Source organism: Mauremys reevesii, linkage group 12, assembly GCF_016161935.1.
Source record: "Mauremys reevesii isolate NIE-2019 linkage group 12, ASM1616193v1, whole genome shotgun sequence".
In the NCBI taxonomy this organism is placed as follows: domain Eukaryota; kingdom Metazoa; phylum Chordata; order Testudines; family Geoemydidae; genus Mauremys; species Mauremys reevesii.
The window spans coordinates 15,581,570-15,598,104 of record NC_052634.1 but is presented as its reverse complement, the minus strand read 5'-3'; the positions used below and the strand labels follow the sequence as shown (position 1 = coordinate 15,598,104).

At 52.2% G+C, this 16,535-nt stretch overlaps 1 protein-coding gene and 1 long non-coding RNA gene across 6 annotated transcripts in view; one reads left to right on the top strand and one right to left on the bottom strand.

Moving 5' to 3' along the window:
• The window catches only part of LOC120375490, a 41,659-nt gene that overhangs the window by 13,004 nt on the left and 12,120 nt on the right, over positions 1 to 16,535 (top strand). The gene's annotated exons all lie outside the window — the stretch shown is intronic.
• The window catches only part of KIRREL3 (kirre like nephrin family adhesion molecule 3), a 262,110-nt gene continuing 253,058 nt past the window's right edge, over positions 7,484 to 16,535 (bottom strand). For 2 of the 4 annotated variants that reach the window (XM_039496139.1, XM_039496142.1), the window contains 2 exons: positions 11,434 to 11,520; positions 7,484 to 10,062 (listed from right to left, as the gene is read on the bottom strand). In XM_039496139.1, the coding sequence (XP_039352073.1) occupies positions 9,619 to 10,062; positions 11,434 to 11,520 (531 nt within the window). In that variant the 3' untranslated portion in view covers positions 7,484 to 9,618. The remainder of the gene's footprint in view (positions 10,063 to 11,433; positions 11,521 to 16,535) is intronic. The other 2 variants (XM_039496138.1, XM_039496141.1) reach the window with 1 other exon arrangement.

Below are 16,535 nucleotides of genomic sequence, written 5' to 3'. Positions count from 1 at the left end.
TTTTTGTGTATTTTGCTAGTTGCTCTGCAAATTCTTTATTGGCCTGCCTAATTATACTTTTACACTTGACTTGCCAGAGTTTATGCTCCTTTCTGTTTTCCTCAGTAGGATTTGACTTCCAATTTTTAAAAGATGTCATTTTGTCTCTACCAATTTTACTCTGTTTATCCTCTGTGGCATTTTTTTTTTGGTCCTCTTACTGTGTTTTTTTTTTTGGGGGGGGGGGGGAGGGCGGCGGGAGTATACATTTAATTTGAACCTCTATTACAATGTTTTTAAATAGTTTCCATGCAGTTTGCAGGCATTTCATTCTGGTGACTGTTTCTTTTAATTTCTATTTAACTGGCCTGCTCATATTTGTGGTATTTCCCTCTTTATTATCCAAGCATGGAATTCCTATCCATAGAGATTCTGTGGTACAGTTTAATTCATTTAAGATTATTATTATTTGTCTCTCTGGTTTCTTTCACATCTAGTGCCATTCCCCCACTAGAACGACCTAATTTGTCATTCCTGTGTGTTTCATACCCTGGTATTACTGTGTCCCATTGATTATCATCATTCCGCCAAGTTTCTGTGATGCCTGTTATAACAATATTCCCATTTAATACCAGGCACTCAGGTTCGCCCATATTAATATTTAGACGTCTTGCATTTGTACACAAACACTTACTGAAATGTGTCCGTATTTAGCTGTCTGCATTTGTGTGATGTAACTGAATGGGGCTCTTCAGTTCTAACCTGCACTTCATCAACTTCTGTCCTCTCCTCTTTACCAGGATATAGAGAATCCCCGGTAATATATCCTCCCCTAAGGGAGCAAATGGCTTGATTTTTCCCTTGTCACGTTTGGCCCCACTTCTCCCTTGCAGGGAGAACTGCAAGGTTGTCACTTGGGCCTTTTTTCTCGTCAGCCGGCTTCCATCCATCCCCAGGGCTCTGCCCTGGAGCTGCACTGAAGGCGTTTGGCCTGTGCGGTGTTGGAGGTGGGGTGATCTTGGGGGCAGCAGGATGGGCTCCAGCCAGTGATGGATTCCCCCCCGCCCCCCCCGCCAGGGTCTGAGGCAGAGCTGGCAAACACGCTAAGGCCCTAGTGCTGCAGTCGGGCTCTGAATCTCAGCAGAAATAATGTGGTTTCTGTTTCCCAGAGGCAGGGAGATTTGCGGGGCTCCTGGGCCACGAGCATCCCCTGGCCCCCCTTGAGGGTACGTTTCTGTTACAACACGTGGTACGCGCTGGAGAAACAATACTAATGCTGAGCTCTTCTCGGCTGTAGACCTCAGAGCGCTTTACAGAGGAGGTCGCTCAGTCTCATTATCCCCATTGTACAGATAGAGAAATTGAGGCACGGAGCGTGGGAAGTGATTTGCCCAAGGTCGCGCAGCAGTAGCAGGCCGTTGCTCTATCCACTAGCTCATACTGCCTAGTGGATAGTAAGAGACTGATGGGTATTTCCTTGTCCCAACCACAGAGTTCCCTCGCTGGCCCTGCAGTGTTAGAAGCAGCCACACATTGATGCTCTCAGCAGTCAGTGCTGACATATCACAGAAAATCCAGGGCCCGCCCCAAGGGCTGGTAGTGTGGAGGGGGGGCAGGCTGGCAGGAAGGGGAGAGAAACCTGCGGTCCTCGGCATTCTGCATGTTTTCCCCTGCTCAGGTGTGGGATGCTAGCACAGGAACGTAGGGACGGCCAGGCGGGAGCAGGGCCCCTGCTCCGTCTAGCCCAGTATCCCGACACCGGCCAGCACTGCCGTTCCTGTCGGTGCCTGGTTCACAAAGGCCCTGGGCAAGGAGGCTGCTGCTGTGGCAGGGTGCGATTATTTTAGCGAGGAGCCTGAAGCAGAGCACCTGCTTTGAACCCCCCGAGCCTGCTGGATTTGGGGCTGAGTTTTTTGCAAACAGCCCCTCGCTCTGTAACTGGCTGATGCAAAGCCCTGGATCCAAGAAGCCCTCCTGGGCCAGATATTGTAGGCTGTCAGGGCGAGTTAGGCAGCTACATCCTTTAAAAAAAATCTGGGGGCCCAGAGCCTTTGGGGTTTGCAGTCTGGATCCTGAGCCCCAGGCTGCAGCTTGAGCTGATAAACAGCCCCACAGGCAGCCTAGCTGAGGCTGCAGGGATCAGGCTAATGATTGTGTGGGGTAGGCTGCTGGGAACTTTACACACCATGGGTCCTGTCTGCCCCCTTGTGGCCAAATATTAGAGTACAGCTGCCTCCTTGGAATCCCCCATCCGTCAGCGTATAGCCCCATCGAGACCCCTGCCGGTCAGGGGCAGGTGGGTCTGGCTGTAGGAGTCCAGCTGGGTTGGGGCCTGGAGGTCTGTGGCCAGGAACTTCCAATAGCTGGAGCTGCCCTTTGTCATTCAAACACCTTCTCCACGTGTCCCGTCTCTCCCTAGTGGTGACTGGAGCACATACAGCATTTGGGGAGCCTGGCTAACAGCCAACCAGGTCCCCTCGCTCAGGTCGCCGGCACTCCTGCTTTAAGAGCTGGAGGTGCCTGATTCAGTCCCTGCTGCCTATGGCATGTGCCTCTAGTGCCGTGAGAGTGCCTATCCCCTCATCCCGCTGTCGGCCCCCCATGGTCCTGCTTCGGCCCCCTTCCGCTCCCACACACTTCCTGCACTTTGGGGCCTCTGCAGCACATTTAACCAACTGGATTCCAGTTGCTGGACACAAGTGCTGTCGATTTCAGAGCAGAGCCAGCTTTGCTATGTCCTGGGGAGACAACCCAGAGCAGGCACAGCACAGACAAGGGGAGGTAGTGTGTTCCAGTGGATAGAGCACCTTCTCTCTGGAGCCCAGGGCTCTGTTCCTGGCAGTGTCAGTGATGGGCTGTGTGATCTCTGGGAAGTCATTGCCCCTCCCTGTGTCGGATCCTTGGTCTGTTTTGATTGTGAGCTCTTTGGGTGGAGGCTGGTGGACAAACATGGCCCCGATCTCGGTTGGGCTCCTCGTGCTGCTGTGATACTAGAATATGGCCCTACCCCTGTTTAATATGGCGCCCCCTGCTCTGGAGGGACCAGCTCCAGGCAGGAGTTCAGTTGCTGTGGCCCATTCAATCCTTGCCTCTCTGCTGAGACGGCCAGGAATGGTGCTGTGATGTGAGCTCTGGCCCATTGTGGGGTCTCAGACCCGTTCCCAGGCTTTGGGCCTCTTGGGGGTGGAAGACCCACAATCCATTGCCAAGCCCCTGAGGTATCCAGGCCCTGCGGGGCACTGTGTGGTCAGAGCTTGCTGGGTCTCGCTCAGCAGCATCTGCCTTCACTGGTGATAAGGAGCTGAGGGATGCAGAGGAAGCAGCAGGACGGATCTGTTTCAGTGGAGATTGCTGCATAATCACCTCTCCCACTGGGTCCTGATTGCCCGGGGAAGAGACTCCCAGCGCCTCTCGCTGAGCCGTTTAATTACTCTCCAGCTAATGACCCAGACCTGCTGTTGTGGACCGAAGGCCCCAGCCTGGAGGTAGCTGGAGGGCCCCTTTGCACTGCAATGTGGACAGCTGCTACCTGCCAGCTCTCCCGTCACCCACCCTGGGCCTCAGTACTCGGCTCTGGATCCACGCAGGAGCTGCTGGGAGCTAAACCTGGGTTGGAGTGAGCCATGCTGGCTCCTCTGCGGAGGGCTGGGGGACTTTGCTACTAGGGAGACTGGTCAAGAGACGCCAAGGGCTAGAGCCATGGACACTGAACTGGTCTCTCACTCCTAGTGGTGGTTTTCTGAGACACTTGGTTAGGGTCACTGTGGAGGACATCTGCTCTGCCCAGTGCAGTGTACACAGGGTGCGTTCGGATTCTCAACCTCCCCTGCCTTCTGGCCATTGAGCTGCTTTTTAACGTTTTCCCTTTAGCTTCTGATTAGCTCTCCCTGTGCAGACTGTGGGATCGTGTCTTTGTCTATCTATAGCATCCACTGTATACCTGCATGCATTTAAAAGCCTTGCCTAAGCAGCGGCTTTACAGAGAGAATGCGGGAGAGAGGCCTGATTTTATATTCAGTTTGCTCTGTTCTGCTGCTTTGGTTTGTGCGTGCGTTTGTTTGTTTGTTTTTCTTTGCAACTCTGTCCCTCACTGGGTGTGGACGTGGTACCATGCTGCTGAAATTCTCCAATGCACACCATATTGCCAACCTCAGGCATTCGAAAAGTCATGATCAGTTTAAATAGCGTGAGGCTTTTCAAAAATATCTTTTGGGCTTGTTTTCTGCTTTCTGAGCCTTTTGGGTTGTGTTTTCCAGCTTTTCCCTTTAACCACCAGCGCTCGCAATGTACTTTTTAACAAAAGGAAAGCTAAGATTCTCAGCTAATCGCTCCAGCAGTTGGAGCTTTGAGAGAAATCTCAGACAAAATCCTGAGAATTAGCCACCCTGTGTACCCAGGAAATCAGCAGGAATGAGCCCAGGGCCTCTTATTCCAGGAACTGGGGAACAAGGATATTGCCCATGCATTTCACATGAATGAAATAGCTGACTAGAAGAATTGCCCAGCTCTCCCATGTGGAAGCACTCCGAGGATGGTCCCTGACACATGGGTTGTCCAGGGAAGCAGGACTGATATGTATGCTTGGGGGTGGGCTGCACCTGTGCACTGCTTTGGACGGTATTAGAATTATAGCCATCACTGTCCTCTAGGCAAACTTCCTGCAGCCACTCTCGATGCACGAGTCCCATCAGGCCCAAAGCCAGAACCCCCCGGCACCTAGCCACACCCCAGGCAGAATGCCCCCTGCTAGCTGTCTCTGTAACAGAACCTTTATCAATGGAATTTTGGCCTGCAGCTCCCAAATTCACAAGCCAGGAGGGGTTTCCAGGGCTGCTCAAAGGAGGGCTGGGATTAGGCCATCTCTAGTGGAAGTCAGGGCAGAACATGCCTATTTGAGGGGGAAACCGGGACAGACATTTGACCAATCGAGGCCACAAAGACCCAGGAGTTTGGTTTTCAAGCAGTTAGTCTCTTATCAGCTTCAAAATTGCCAGCATCCACCAGAGCCCTGACTCTCCTGCAGCCTAGCCAGGTTCTTCCCATCCAGGCTTATTGGCATTCTCTTCTCTAGACATGGCCCGTTCTCACCGGCCTTTGCCTCCTGTCACCTGGGATGCAGCCAAGTTCCAGCTGTGGAACCCATAAAGACTTCTTTAGAACATAGCCATGGGGAGGTCGTGGAAGCTCCTTCAGTGGAGGTTTTCAAAAGGAGGCTGATCCCGCGTCTTGGCTAGGGGTTAGCCTAGATGACCCTTGCGGTCCCTAACCCTAATGATGCACTGACTGTGAATCCTTCTCTCGGTGGGCTGGCTAACCCTAGAGCTTGACGCCAAGCCGAGCAGGTGGCTGGGGTGACTCTGCGGTGTGGGGTGGTGGAAGGGAGACTGGGAAAAGTGGAGACCATCTCAGTGCTCTTAGAAAGGGCCAGGGGTGTTAGGTCCTTGCCTCTGCGTGTGAGAAGGAAGCGAGTTTCCCCAGTATTCCCAGAGCTTGTCTGCTGGCTGGCCGGCTAGATGCTGAGAGCCTGGTGACAAAACTAAGGCTACCAGAAGGGTCTGTCGTGGTGACCGAGTGCTTTTCTGGCTGGCAGGGGGGTGGAGACACCAGGTCCTCTCCAGCTGTCTCGCCCTGGAGCTGTCCAGACTTGGTTTGTGGTCTACGGGTTAGGTCTGGGGACAGAACCATGCGTACTCGGGGATAAGCCTGACTCGCCTCCATAGGGGTACAGCTGAACTCACTACTGGCTGTTTGTAAAGCTGCAAACGCTCCAGGGCTGTGTGAAGTGTTTCAATCTCTACAGTCGATGGGGCCAGCGGATCCTGGATGCTGCAGCCCAGAGCGTGGTCTACCAGTCGATCGCTGCGGGCCCTTCTCCACTGCAGGCGGGAGCTGCAATTCCCAGCTCGAGGAGACGTACCCGCACTAGCTGTGGTCAAGTGAGTGCGCTAGACACAGAGCGTAGCCGTGGCAGCAGGAGGGGTTAGCTGAGCCCATCCAAGGTGCTAGGGACGTACTCAGGCAGCTCACTGCTCGCACCGGGGCTGCGCTCTTTCAGTGCGCTAGTTCGATTACAGCTAGTGTGGGTATTTACACCTCCCGCTCAACGTGTAAATGGCCCCTGTCTGGCGGGCCCCTCCCCTCAGCTACATGGGAAAGCGTGTGTGGAGGGGAGGGGGTTACTACCTCTAATAGGGTGTAGTAGTTGGAAATATGGGAGGGTGTCTCCACAGACCACCAGCAAATGCTCTACAGGCGGCAGTTAGGAACCATTACTCTTATCCCTCTGCTTCTCAGGCCTTTATTTTCACTTTAATCCTTCACCAACCACATGCCTCAATCCTCACGGCTCTGCCTTGTCCCCGTGGACTGGGACAGGAGCGAGTCCTGAGCAGAGAATGTCCCAAAGACGTTTACACTTGGTACAAGAAACCGGAGGTGGCCAGACGACTCCTTCAGCCCCGCGCTGCCAACCTGCCCCAGCTCTGGGCTGGGGAGCTGGAGGCAATGGACTTGGTCCCATCGCCTGGCTGCCAGCCACCCAAAAATCACGTGTGTTCTGTTATATAGTAGGGGGCAGCAGTGCAGTGGGGTGCGGTGATCTCTAGCTATTGAGAGCTGGTATCCATTCCAGAGCCCTGGGAATGTTCCCTGGTTTCTTTATGCATGAGAGGATTTGCACATAAAGCCATATTCTCTCCTCGACACCTGTGTAAATCAGGACTAACTCCTCTGAAGCCAAGGGAGTTACTTTGGAGTTACACGGGGGGAACGGAGAGCAGAATCTGGCCTTTTTTACAATTAAAGGGAAACGCTCCTGGGATAGTTTAATCCCCAATATAAATGTTCTTGTTTTTGACAAATCCTTTAACACCCCCTAGGGTCAACTGAACTGTTCCTATGACTTGTATTTATTTATTTCCCAATTCCAGCTAATCCAGGCTTGTGTGGGGTTGGTTTTTAATGGTGGTTTGGATTTAAAGAGTGGCATTTGCAACCCACCAATGAGACGCAGAAAAGGACCGAGGGTAACGTTTTTTTTTAAAAGGTGCCTAAGTGACTTAAGTGCTTAAATGGCATTTACAGAAGTAACTTAGGCCTGGTCTACACTAGGGTGGGGGGCTGAACTAAGGTACGCGACTTCAGCTACGCGAATAGCGTAGCTGAAGTCGAACTACCTTAGTTCGAACTTCTTACCCGTCCAGACGCCGCGGGATCGAAGTCCGCGGCTCCCCCGTCGACTCCGCCACCGCCGTTTGCGGTGGTGGAGTTCCGGAGTCGACGGGAGCGCGTTCGGAGTTTGAACTATCGCGTCTAGATTAGACGCGATAGTTCGAACTCCGAGAAGTCGAACGCTACGCGTTGACCCGGCAGGTAAGTATAGGCATTTAGGGGCAGATTTGTGAAGGTAGTAAGATGCCTAAAGATGCAGATAGGCAACTGGATGCTTTTGCAAATCTTACTAGGCACCTAAGTCCCATTGACTTTCAATAACATTTAGGTTCTAAAGTGACTTAGGAGCTTTTGAAAAATTTACCCTTAGCCTGTTCAGTTTGACTTGAGTGATGAAGTATAGGGACCAAACGCAAACAAAGGGTGAAAAGACCAAAGTGGATTTTTTTTCCACAGGCTGCCTCAGTTTTAGTAAACAGAGCTGTTTTACTGACAACCAGGGAGGATTTTTCATCTAGAATTAATTTTTAATCTAGATTGCAAGATTTTAGGGGCTGGTCTGGTCTCTTATTCTGTTTGGGCAGTGCCCTGTCCAACGGGAGGCTCTAGATCCTACCATAATAAATATGGCTCAATAGTATAAATGGATTAAGTTCTGCTCCGTTACCACCATAGCAATAAACCTCTGACCCTTCTGAAGTGCCCCATGGCCTCTGATGTGTTAATGTGAGTCCAGACCTAGGGTGGGCCTGAATTCCCCCACCTCCCCCAAATTCTGGCTCGGAGCCTCTGTGTTCATACAGCGCCCTGCACACTGGGGCCAAAGCCCTGTAATATGAAAGTTAAATGAGAACGGGCCGGGCCAGATGCCCACAGCTAAATCAACCTCACACTCAGGCCTATTGGCATGAGATTGTCACGCTGGCAATGACCGTATCAAATCTGGCCCAGCCGGGATCAGCAAGGCCTGCCCTAAGGAGACTCCATTTTGAAAGCACAGAAGCAGAGTGAAATTGGGTGTAGGTGCCCTCCCGGAACGGACATGTTTATTTGATATAACCTGAAAGGGCCCAGACGCAGAGGAGCTTGTTACACCGCTTGTATTAATCTTCCAGTTGTGCTATTGGGGTTATACACAAGCAGCAGTAAGAGATTGCTCTCTGTTGGCGTGCGCCCCGGCTTTGGGAGGGTCCTCTGTGACTGTCATACCTAACTCAGATAGAGACAGTCCTCCACCGCGCTGTGTCCAACAATAGTTCCTGGCTCACGGCAGAGTCCCTGGTGCATGACAACTGCTGTGGAGCAGCAGGACGGGCCCCCTCGCGCTGTGTCAATCCCCAGACACACTGTAATATGATGGACACTGAACACCAAATGACATAAGAGAACCAGATTTAGCAGCGTCAGTGCGCCTATGTTACACCACCGCCTGTTATGTTTCTGTTGCGCTGTCTTAAATGAAGCCACGCCCTCTCGTGGTCAGAAAACACGGCTCAGAGTCATGGGGTCGCGAGTGGCGATGGGTCTGAGATGCAAGCTCCCTGGAGCATCGTTCTGCGGCAATGCAACGGAAGTCAGAGGAAGGGCGCTGGGGGAAGACCTCTGAGCCGACTCCCTCGTCGGCTTCCCAGAGGGAAAGCAGCCCCCGTGGGAGGGCTTGCAGAGGAGAGGAAAGGCGAGGTGTTGCGGGGGGAACCAACGGGCTGTAGCAGTGTGGCCCTGTCAGCGTGTGTGGGGAGGCCACCGTGCTGCTAGCCCCTGGGCCAGTGGGAAGCTGCCCCTGTGCCTGACCGACGCGGACAGTTCTCGTTAAGTGAAGTAAGTGCTGAAAGGCTGGAAGGCTCATGTGAGGAGGGGCCGTGGGCACAGGGTGGTTCTTGGCCCAAACAAAACTCTAGAGGGGTGCACTGAGTGCCGCAGGGCTCCTGGCACTCTTCAGGGCATGCCTGGAAGGCGTCTCTCTCCCCGAAGGGGGCACCGAGGAAAACGCCCTGGAAGAGGCTTCCGGTTCCTGGTGGGGGACTGGGGGCGCTGGGTGCCAAGGTCACGGCAAGGCGCGCCCCTTCCCCTCCCCACAGTGCCAGTCTCCAGGTCCAGCCTTCCTCGTGGTTTGTGCTTGAATCGGTTTGGTCTTGGCTGCTGTAGTCTCCCCGCCCCGCAGTGGTCCCAGGTTAGACATTGCCCCATGGGGCTAGGAAGGAGACTGCAAGTCTTCGGAGGTTGGAGGGGCAGGGGGGAAGAGCGGCCCAAGACACCCCTCCCTCCCCCAGGCACCCCACAGGAGCCAGGGGGTGTCGTTTTACTGTGGACAAAAGTGCTTTGGAAAATAAACTCATGAGAACTAGAATAAAGCTTGGGCCAAGATCACTTCTGCAGCTCCCAGCTGCTGGGGGCTCCCCAGTATCCAAAGCCTCGGCCCCTGGCCATCTGTCCCCGCCCACCCCCCGCTGCTGGCCACGTCCCAGCCGCTCACACGTGCGTCTGCATTCTCCTCTGCAGGGGCCGGCTGGGGTCTGAGTTCTGGGACGAGGACTGTGAGTGGTGGGAGGAGGAGGCCGAGGCCTTGCTGGCCTTGTCGAACTGGACGTAGCCATCCTGCTTGCCGCTGCTGCTGACGCTGCTGTCGCACTGCGTGTCGAGGAAGGAGCTGCTGTCGCTCATGGAGCCCCGCTGGAACTCCCGCTCGCACAGCTCGATGGAGCTGCTGCCCATGCCCAGCACGAAGCGCTGGCTGTAGTCGTAGAGCCGGTTCTGCCCGCTCAGGGTGGTGTAGATGTTGGTGAAGGACATGCCCGTGGGCACCCGCTGCTTGTTGGCGGGCCTCAGGTCCGGCTGGCAGCCCGAGAGGGAGATGGTGGGGGTGGAGTGGTGGTCCTTGAAGGTGTTCACGCTGTAATAGCCATTGGTGGGATCCTGAGGGGAGAGATAAGTTACTGTGACACAGCAGCCCTTTGGGGGTCTGTCAGGCCTGATATGCTCACTACACCTAACTCCTAACTATAAACCCACAAGGCGGCATGCAACATAGCATAGGGAAACGAATAACTCACTGCTCATTAATATTCTTGTGTGGTATATGGATATGCGCTAGAATTATGTTCTTAAAATGTGTTTGGCAAACAAGGAATAACCCAGTCTGCCCTAGACAAAGGAGTGGATATTTGCTTCTCTGACCAGGTTGGTTGTTGGGCAGGGACAACAAAAGTACATTTACATAAAAGGTAAACAAAGCCACCAACCCAGCGAGTTGGGCAGATAGCCTCTTACCTATAAAGACAGGGGGTCTGCACCTCTAGTGATAAGCAACTGAATCAGCTGATTGCATGCAATATTACTGTGCCGTACAAGTGTACTGAGTAAGGTCTTTTATGAAAACCTGTAACCCAACAGTGATTCAGATCACTGTCTCTCAACCTTTCCAGACTTCTGTATTCCTTTCAATAGTTCGATTTGTCTTGTGTACCCCAAGTTTCACTTCACAGAGGGCAACAAACATGGTTCGGGGACTGGAGCACATGACTTATGAGGAGAGGCTGAGGGAACTGGGATTGTTTAGTCTGCAGAAGAGAAGAATTGAGGGGGGATTTGACAGCTGCTTTCAACTACCTGAAAGGGGGTTCCAAAGATGATGGGTCTAGACTGTTCTCAGTGGTAGCAGATGACAGAACAAGGAGTAATGGTCTCAAGTTGCAGTTTGGGGGGTTTAGGTTGGATATTAGGAAAAACTTTTTCACTAAGAGGGTGGTGAAGCACTGGAATGGGTTACCTAGGGAGGTGGTGGAATCTCCTTCCTTAGAGGTTTTTAAGGCCCAGCTTGACAAAGCCCTGGCTGGGATGATTTAGTTGGGGATTGGTCTTGCTTTGAGCAGGGGGTTGGACTAGATGACCTCCTGAGATCCCTTCCAACCCTGAGATTCTATGAACCAGCTGATGCTATTACACCTGCCTATTATATCGCTTATTGCAGCTGCTCCCTGGGAGCTGGGCTCTGAAATGTAGCTTCTTGTGGCTGCTGCCTGAGGCCCAGCGGGCAGGGCACTGGGTTGGCAGCCAGCAAACATCTGTTCTATTTCTGGCTGTGCCTGGGAGCTTGGAGAAGTCCCTGCCTGTTTCCCTTCTGTCTTGTATGTTCACACTGTAAGCTCTTCAGGGCAGGGACTGCCTCTGCCTAGGTGTTTGTGCAGCACCTAGCACACCGGGGCCCTGATCTCAGTTGGCTACTGCGAGTCACATATGATACTAAGGGGTTTAGGTGCCTGAGGCTGGGTCCAGGCCGCTGCTCACCTTCAGGTTCTGGAACTCCTTCTCCTCCTCTTTGAGCACCTCCAACTGCTTGAGGACAGAATCCTGCTGGAACTCACCTCTGTCCATCTGCAAAACAAGACCAAGTCCCAGTGAGTTTGATGGTGGGGGCTCAGTGGATCTAGCCCTGTCAGTGCAGTGCCCAGAGGGCTGAGTTATACCACAAACCTTCCCTGCTCTCAGCAACCTGGTCCCTCACCTGCAGGTGGAGCACTGTCACCTGCACCCTGGGCTGTTCCCTCTCTCACCCCCCAGGAAGTCCTTAATCACCCCACTTCAGGTAGGGAGCTCCTCCAAATGTCCACCAGCCTCCTAGAGGAGGCAGCACTGGCTGCAAGAGAGAACTGCATACTCACCTCCAGAGCAGGAGCAGTGGCCACGGGGGCTGGTGGCCAGCCCCTGCTGCAGGAGCGGTGGTGGAGCCGGAGCAGTGGCCAGCAGTCAGCCCCTGGCAGGGCTCCAACTGCTAGCCCCACCCCAGGGTACTTTTAGAAAAAGTCAAGGACGGGTCACTGTCTTCCCTGAATTTTTGTTTATTGCCCACGACCTGTCCCTGAATTTTCCTAAAAATACCGGTCACAAAATCTTAACCTCACTCATGAGTCTTCATGACTCAGTCTACGCATTGCTCCAGGCACAGAGGAGTGAGGAATTCTCCTGACTTTGAACCTCATTAATAACTGATGGTGGGGTAAGCAGCAGCTGCCTTTGGCACAGAGCCCGGTGGGGCTGAGCTCAGGAAGAAAGAAAACTTGGTGCATTCAGATAAATAAACCTATCAGACAGCTGATAATTTCCCCCTGGTGTTTCTGTGCTCTTGAGAAAGGCCATTGAGGAGGCCCTTAAATGGCACAGGCAGGTCAGGAGATTTCTAATGGCCGGACACGGCTCCTCGCATGTCTTAGTCCAAACCAATGCCGGTCAGGGATTGCAGGTGTCTGGCTACACTGTCCCAGGAAGGCAGCCCGAAGACCGTGTGGTCTTTGGTTGAGTAGCGAAGGGGACCCTGCCCAGACTGATGGGCCTGGAATTTGATCCGCTCCTGTCGACCCCACAGCTCAAGAGCTAACTTCAAAACATAGGCTTCAACACGAATCTTTTAAAAGGAGAAAAAACTCTGTGCTAACCAAATGGCATATACAACCTGGCAGTCAAAACAGACCCTACAATAACAAACTGCCGCGTGCAGCCCTGCCGAAGGCCCAGAGAGGGGACCTGATGTCACCCTGCAGGTCAGTGGCCGAGCTGGGGACTCAAACCCAGCTCCTCTGAGCAGGCCATGCTGCTTCCCCCGAGGGACAGTTAAATGGCTCTTTGCTTTCCAGCCTTTTTCCACCCAGAGGCTAAGGGTTAAACTAACGGCAGCGGTCTGTGCAAAGATTGGAACGCAATGTACCTCCTCGCTCATCTGAATTTGGCTGCCGACAACGTTTCAAAATCCCAGGCCGGTCTGGGTATTTTCTTAGTGCTGTAATTAACTCCAAAGCCTGTGATTTTTCTGACTCCGGCTCCTCTCGAAGGTTTGAATCCCAGAGGTTTTACTGATCCCGTCTTTGACAGCCTACATCTGACTTGCCAAAGTACCACAGGGGGAGGGAAGGTAGATGGGACAGATCATTATTATTCTTTTTTTAAACCTCCCCTTTGCTTGCTCCAAGATCTCCTCCTGCCCCTCCCCATCCCCTCCCAAAACAGGCACCCCTTTCTGAGAGAGACATGAGGAATCTGAGTCTATTCTCACAGCCTCATTAGGTTTTCTTTGAAGAACGGCTGGGGCAAGGTACGCATTAATGAGAATATGGCTTTAATTACCCTTCCCTCAGCAAGGTGGGTCTGAATAATTATCAGCCAATTTCTCGGCTCCCTTTTATCTTCCGAGATATTGATTTAGTCTCTACAGTCTTCACGTTTTCTCTTTGCTGCCGTAGCCCAGACCTTCTGGTGGAATTACTGCCACTCAATGCCTAATCTAATCTCAATTCTAAATCTACACTAAAGTGCTGATTATTACCTGACTTCTTCTTCGTCGTCTTTTTTCGCTGGTAAGTGGTAGTGGAAATTTACCCTACAGCACTTTCTGTTGATCTCTGAAAAGCCTTTGATATGGCCATTTAATGCAATAAATTAAGGTACCTGAGTTTTGCTGGAAAAAAGCCTGTAACCTCCATTGATTTACCAGGGTAAATACATGTGTCACAAAGTATTAAATTCAGGGCAGATAAAATACCAAAAGGAGGAGTGCTCGCTCTATTGGCTGCATGTCGGCTTTAGTGCCATCTTAAATTCTTATGTTAAATTGAAAGGATGCTGTTAGGACCGTTAGATTCCACATTCAGAGCGTGTTTGTGTTACAGCTTTATAAACCTACTCGAAATGTTTCATGTTTTTCTGCTACTTCGGAAAGTGCAGGGTTTATTTTTCTTTAATTTGTGGGGCTTAGCCATTCTCCTGCAGCGTTTGTAACCAAAGACTGCTAGTGCAGGAGAGACACGGCAGTGCAACTGACTATATGATGAAACTGACCAGTCAAGCTACGCTGGCCTAGCTGCAAAAAGCAAACAAACAGCATAGGTGGTGAACTGTAAACCAGATTTAAAAAAACAACAACAAACTAACTTTTCCACATTAAGAAGCCGAGGCACCATTAGTAACACACGTTTGGGGGTTCTTTTAAATAAACAGCAGCAGTTCTCAGACTGGTTTCTGGACTGTTGCAATGGACTTTGTGTATGATTTTACCCAGTAGTCGCTGGCCAAAGAGAGGGTAAGGGACCTTCTAGTGCTACCAGTTATGGGAGAGTTTCTATAGCTCATGTGGTAGAGGAACAGAAGGACTGGTGACTTGCTCTTATGTGTGTATAAGCTGCAGTGTATTGACTCTTCACCCCACATGGAGCTCTTTCATAGAACATCAGGGTTGGACGGGACCTCAGGAGGTCATCTAGTCCAACCCCCTGCTCAAAGCAGGACCAATCCCCAGACAGATTTTTACCCCAGATCCCTAAGTGGCCCCCTCAAGGATTGAACTCACAACCCTGGGTTTAGCAGGCCAATGCTCAAACCACTGAGCTTATCCCTCCAGCCCCAAGATATTTAAATCTTGACCCTAGGCTGGATTTGAACTCGCAACCTAGGGTGACAGGATCTAGATCTGACTTACTCTTTCATTCTGAGACTCAGTGGTGTCGTGTGATGATCTCTCCCCTGTGAAGTGGCTGGCAAAATGAACAGGCTGGAGATCTCCTTATATAGGACAGCTACCTTGAACAGAAGACTGGGTGAGACCTCTGGGTCAATGAGTCCCAGCCCCTGCTATCACAGGCAGCCTGGTCGTGGAATCCCGTTCAGATACTAATCAAACGCCCATTTTAAAACTAGTAGGGTGTTTGCCCCTCACTGCCCCCATTGGGAGGCTGTTCTAGAACCACAGTCCTCTGATGGTTCGTGATCATCTAATTTCCAGCTTGCATTGGCGTTTGCTTGCACGTGATGGTGTTAAGGTGCCATGTGGAATGTGGACTCCAGCATCTTGCCCAGTGGCTTCGAGGCAGCTGTGGATGGTGCTGGGGAGGAATTCATGCTGCCCCACTCAGCCTGGGCTGGAGGTGGCACAGGCGTCAGCACAGGGCAAGGGGGAAGACGATGGGTGCTGCATTGCCATGTGAGCACCTCCTGCTGGCGGATTGGAGAGGGGGGTGCGGCCATTGGACATGGCTCTCTTGAGGTGTAGCACTGTTCTGAGCCAGCGAGGCGGTGTCCCAGGGTTCCAAATATAAAGAATATGGTCACTTGGCCACAGAGTGATGCCGAGGTGGGAATTAGCATCATTTCCCCCAGGTCCATAAGCACAGCCGGCTCGGCGCCAGGTGGAGACTGTGGACTGCAATGTGCAGCAGTCAGACTAGATGATCTTGATGGTCCCTTCTGGCCTGAATGTTGAGGAGCCTCTTGGCTTCACTGGTGTGGCACCTGCTTACACCAAATGATGATAACACTTTATCTTTCCCTGCTGCTTTCCATCTGACCCTCTTCTTCTCGTGGATTCCCTGTCCTTTCCTGGGGGCTGGGTTGTGCTGTGCCATGGTGGGAGGGCGTGTGAGTTCCATTGACCTTCAGAGCTGTGCTGTAGGGAGCTCTAACTCCTTGTCATCCATTGGCCCTCCAGGGTGTGGGGGGTTAAGTGCTAGAGCAACAACCTATTCTGGTGAAACAGTGACTTTTATAGGGGGGTGGGATAGGTCAGTGGTTTGAGCATTGGCCTGCTAAACCCAGTTCAGTCCTTGAGGGGGCCATTTAGGGATCTGGGGCAAAAAAACCAGTCAAGGACAGTACCTGGTCCTGCTAGTGAAGGCAGGGGACTGGACTCCATGACCTTTCAAGGTCCCTTCCGGTTCTACGAGATAGGTATATCTCCATATATTCTTTAAACAACAGCAGCAAAGAGCACAACTGTCCAGCAGGGTGGAGCCTTGTTCATATGCTGAGCGATGTCTGACCGTACAGGAAGGATTTAGACACAGATTTATTACCTTTACTGCGGTAGCGTCTCGGAGCTCCCATCACAGACTAGGACCCTGCCATGCAAACACAGAGCAAAAAGACAGGCCCTGCCCCGAAGTCGTGCTTTACAAACACTGATTGGGTAAGCCATATCACCCTGGGGGGTAAACTGAGGCACAGAGGAGTTGAGTGACTTCCCAAAGTCACTCTGATTTCATGACAGGGTTGGGGGTACACACAGGCATCCTATTGGCCAGTTCCCCCAACTTCCTTCTTATGGAACAGTCCCCTTTAGTCTTCTTCCAGGAGTCGCTGTGGTCTCGGTTTCCAACAGTGAGACTTAGCCAGCTGATGAAATCCTCAAAGTCCAATTCTGTGCCACGTCCACTACATTAATTACAAAGAGAGGCAGCTCTTCACTCCAGTGTGGTAATATTGTCTCTTGTTAGCTGCTCTGACTTCCTAGTGCTGCCAGGGGGCAGTGCACCCCCATTAGCCGAGAGCCGCTTGGGAGTGGGTGTGTATGAAACCGAGGGAGAGACCCGTGACAGAGCTGAGGGTTAGTACCAGAAAGGAGCAGTTCA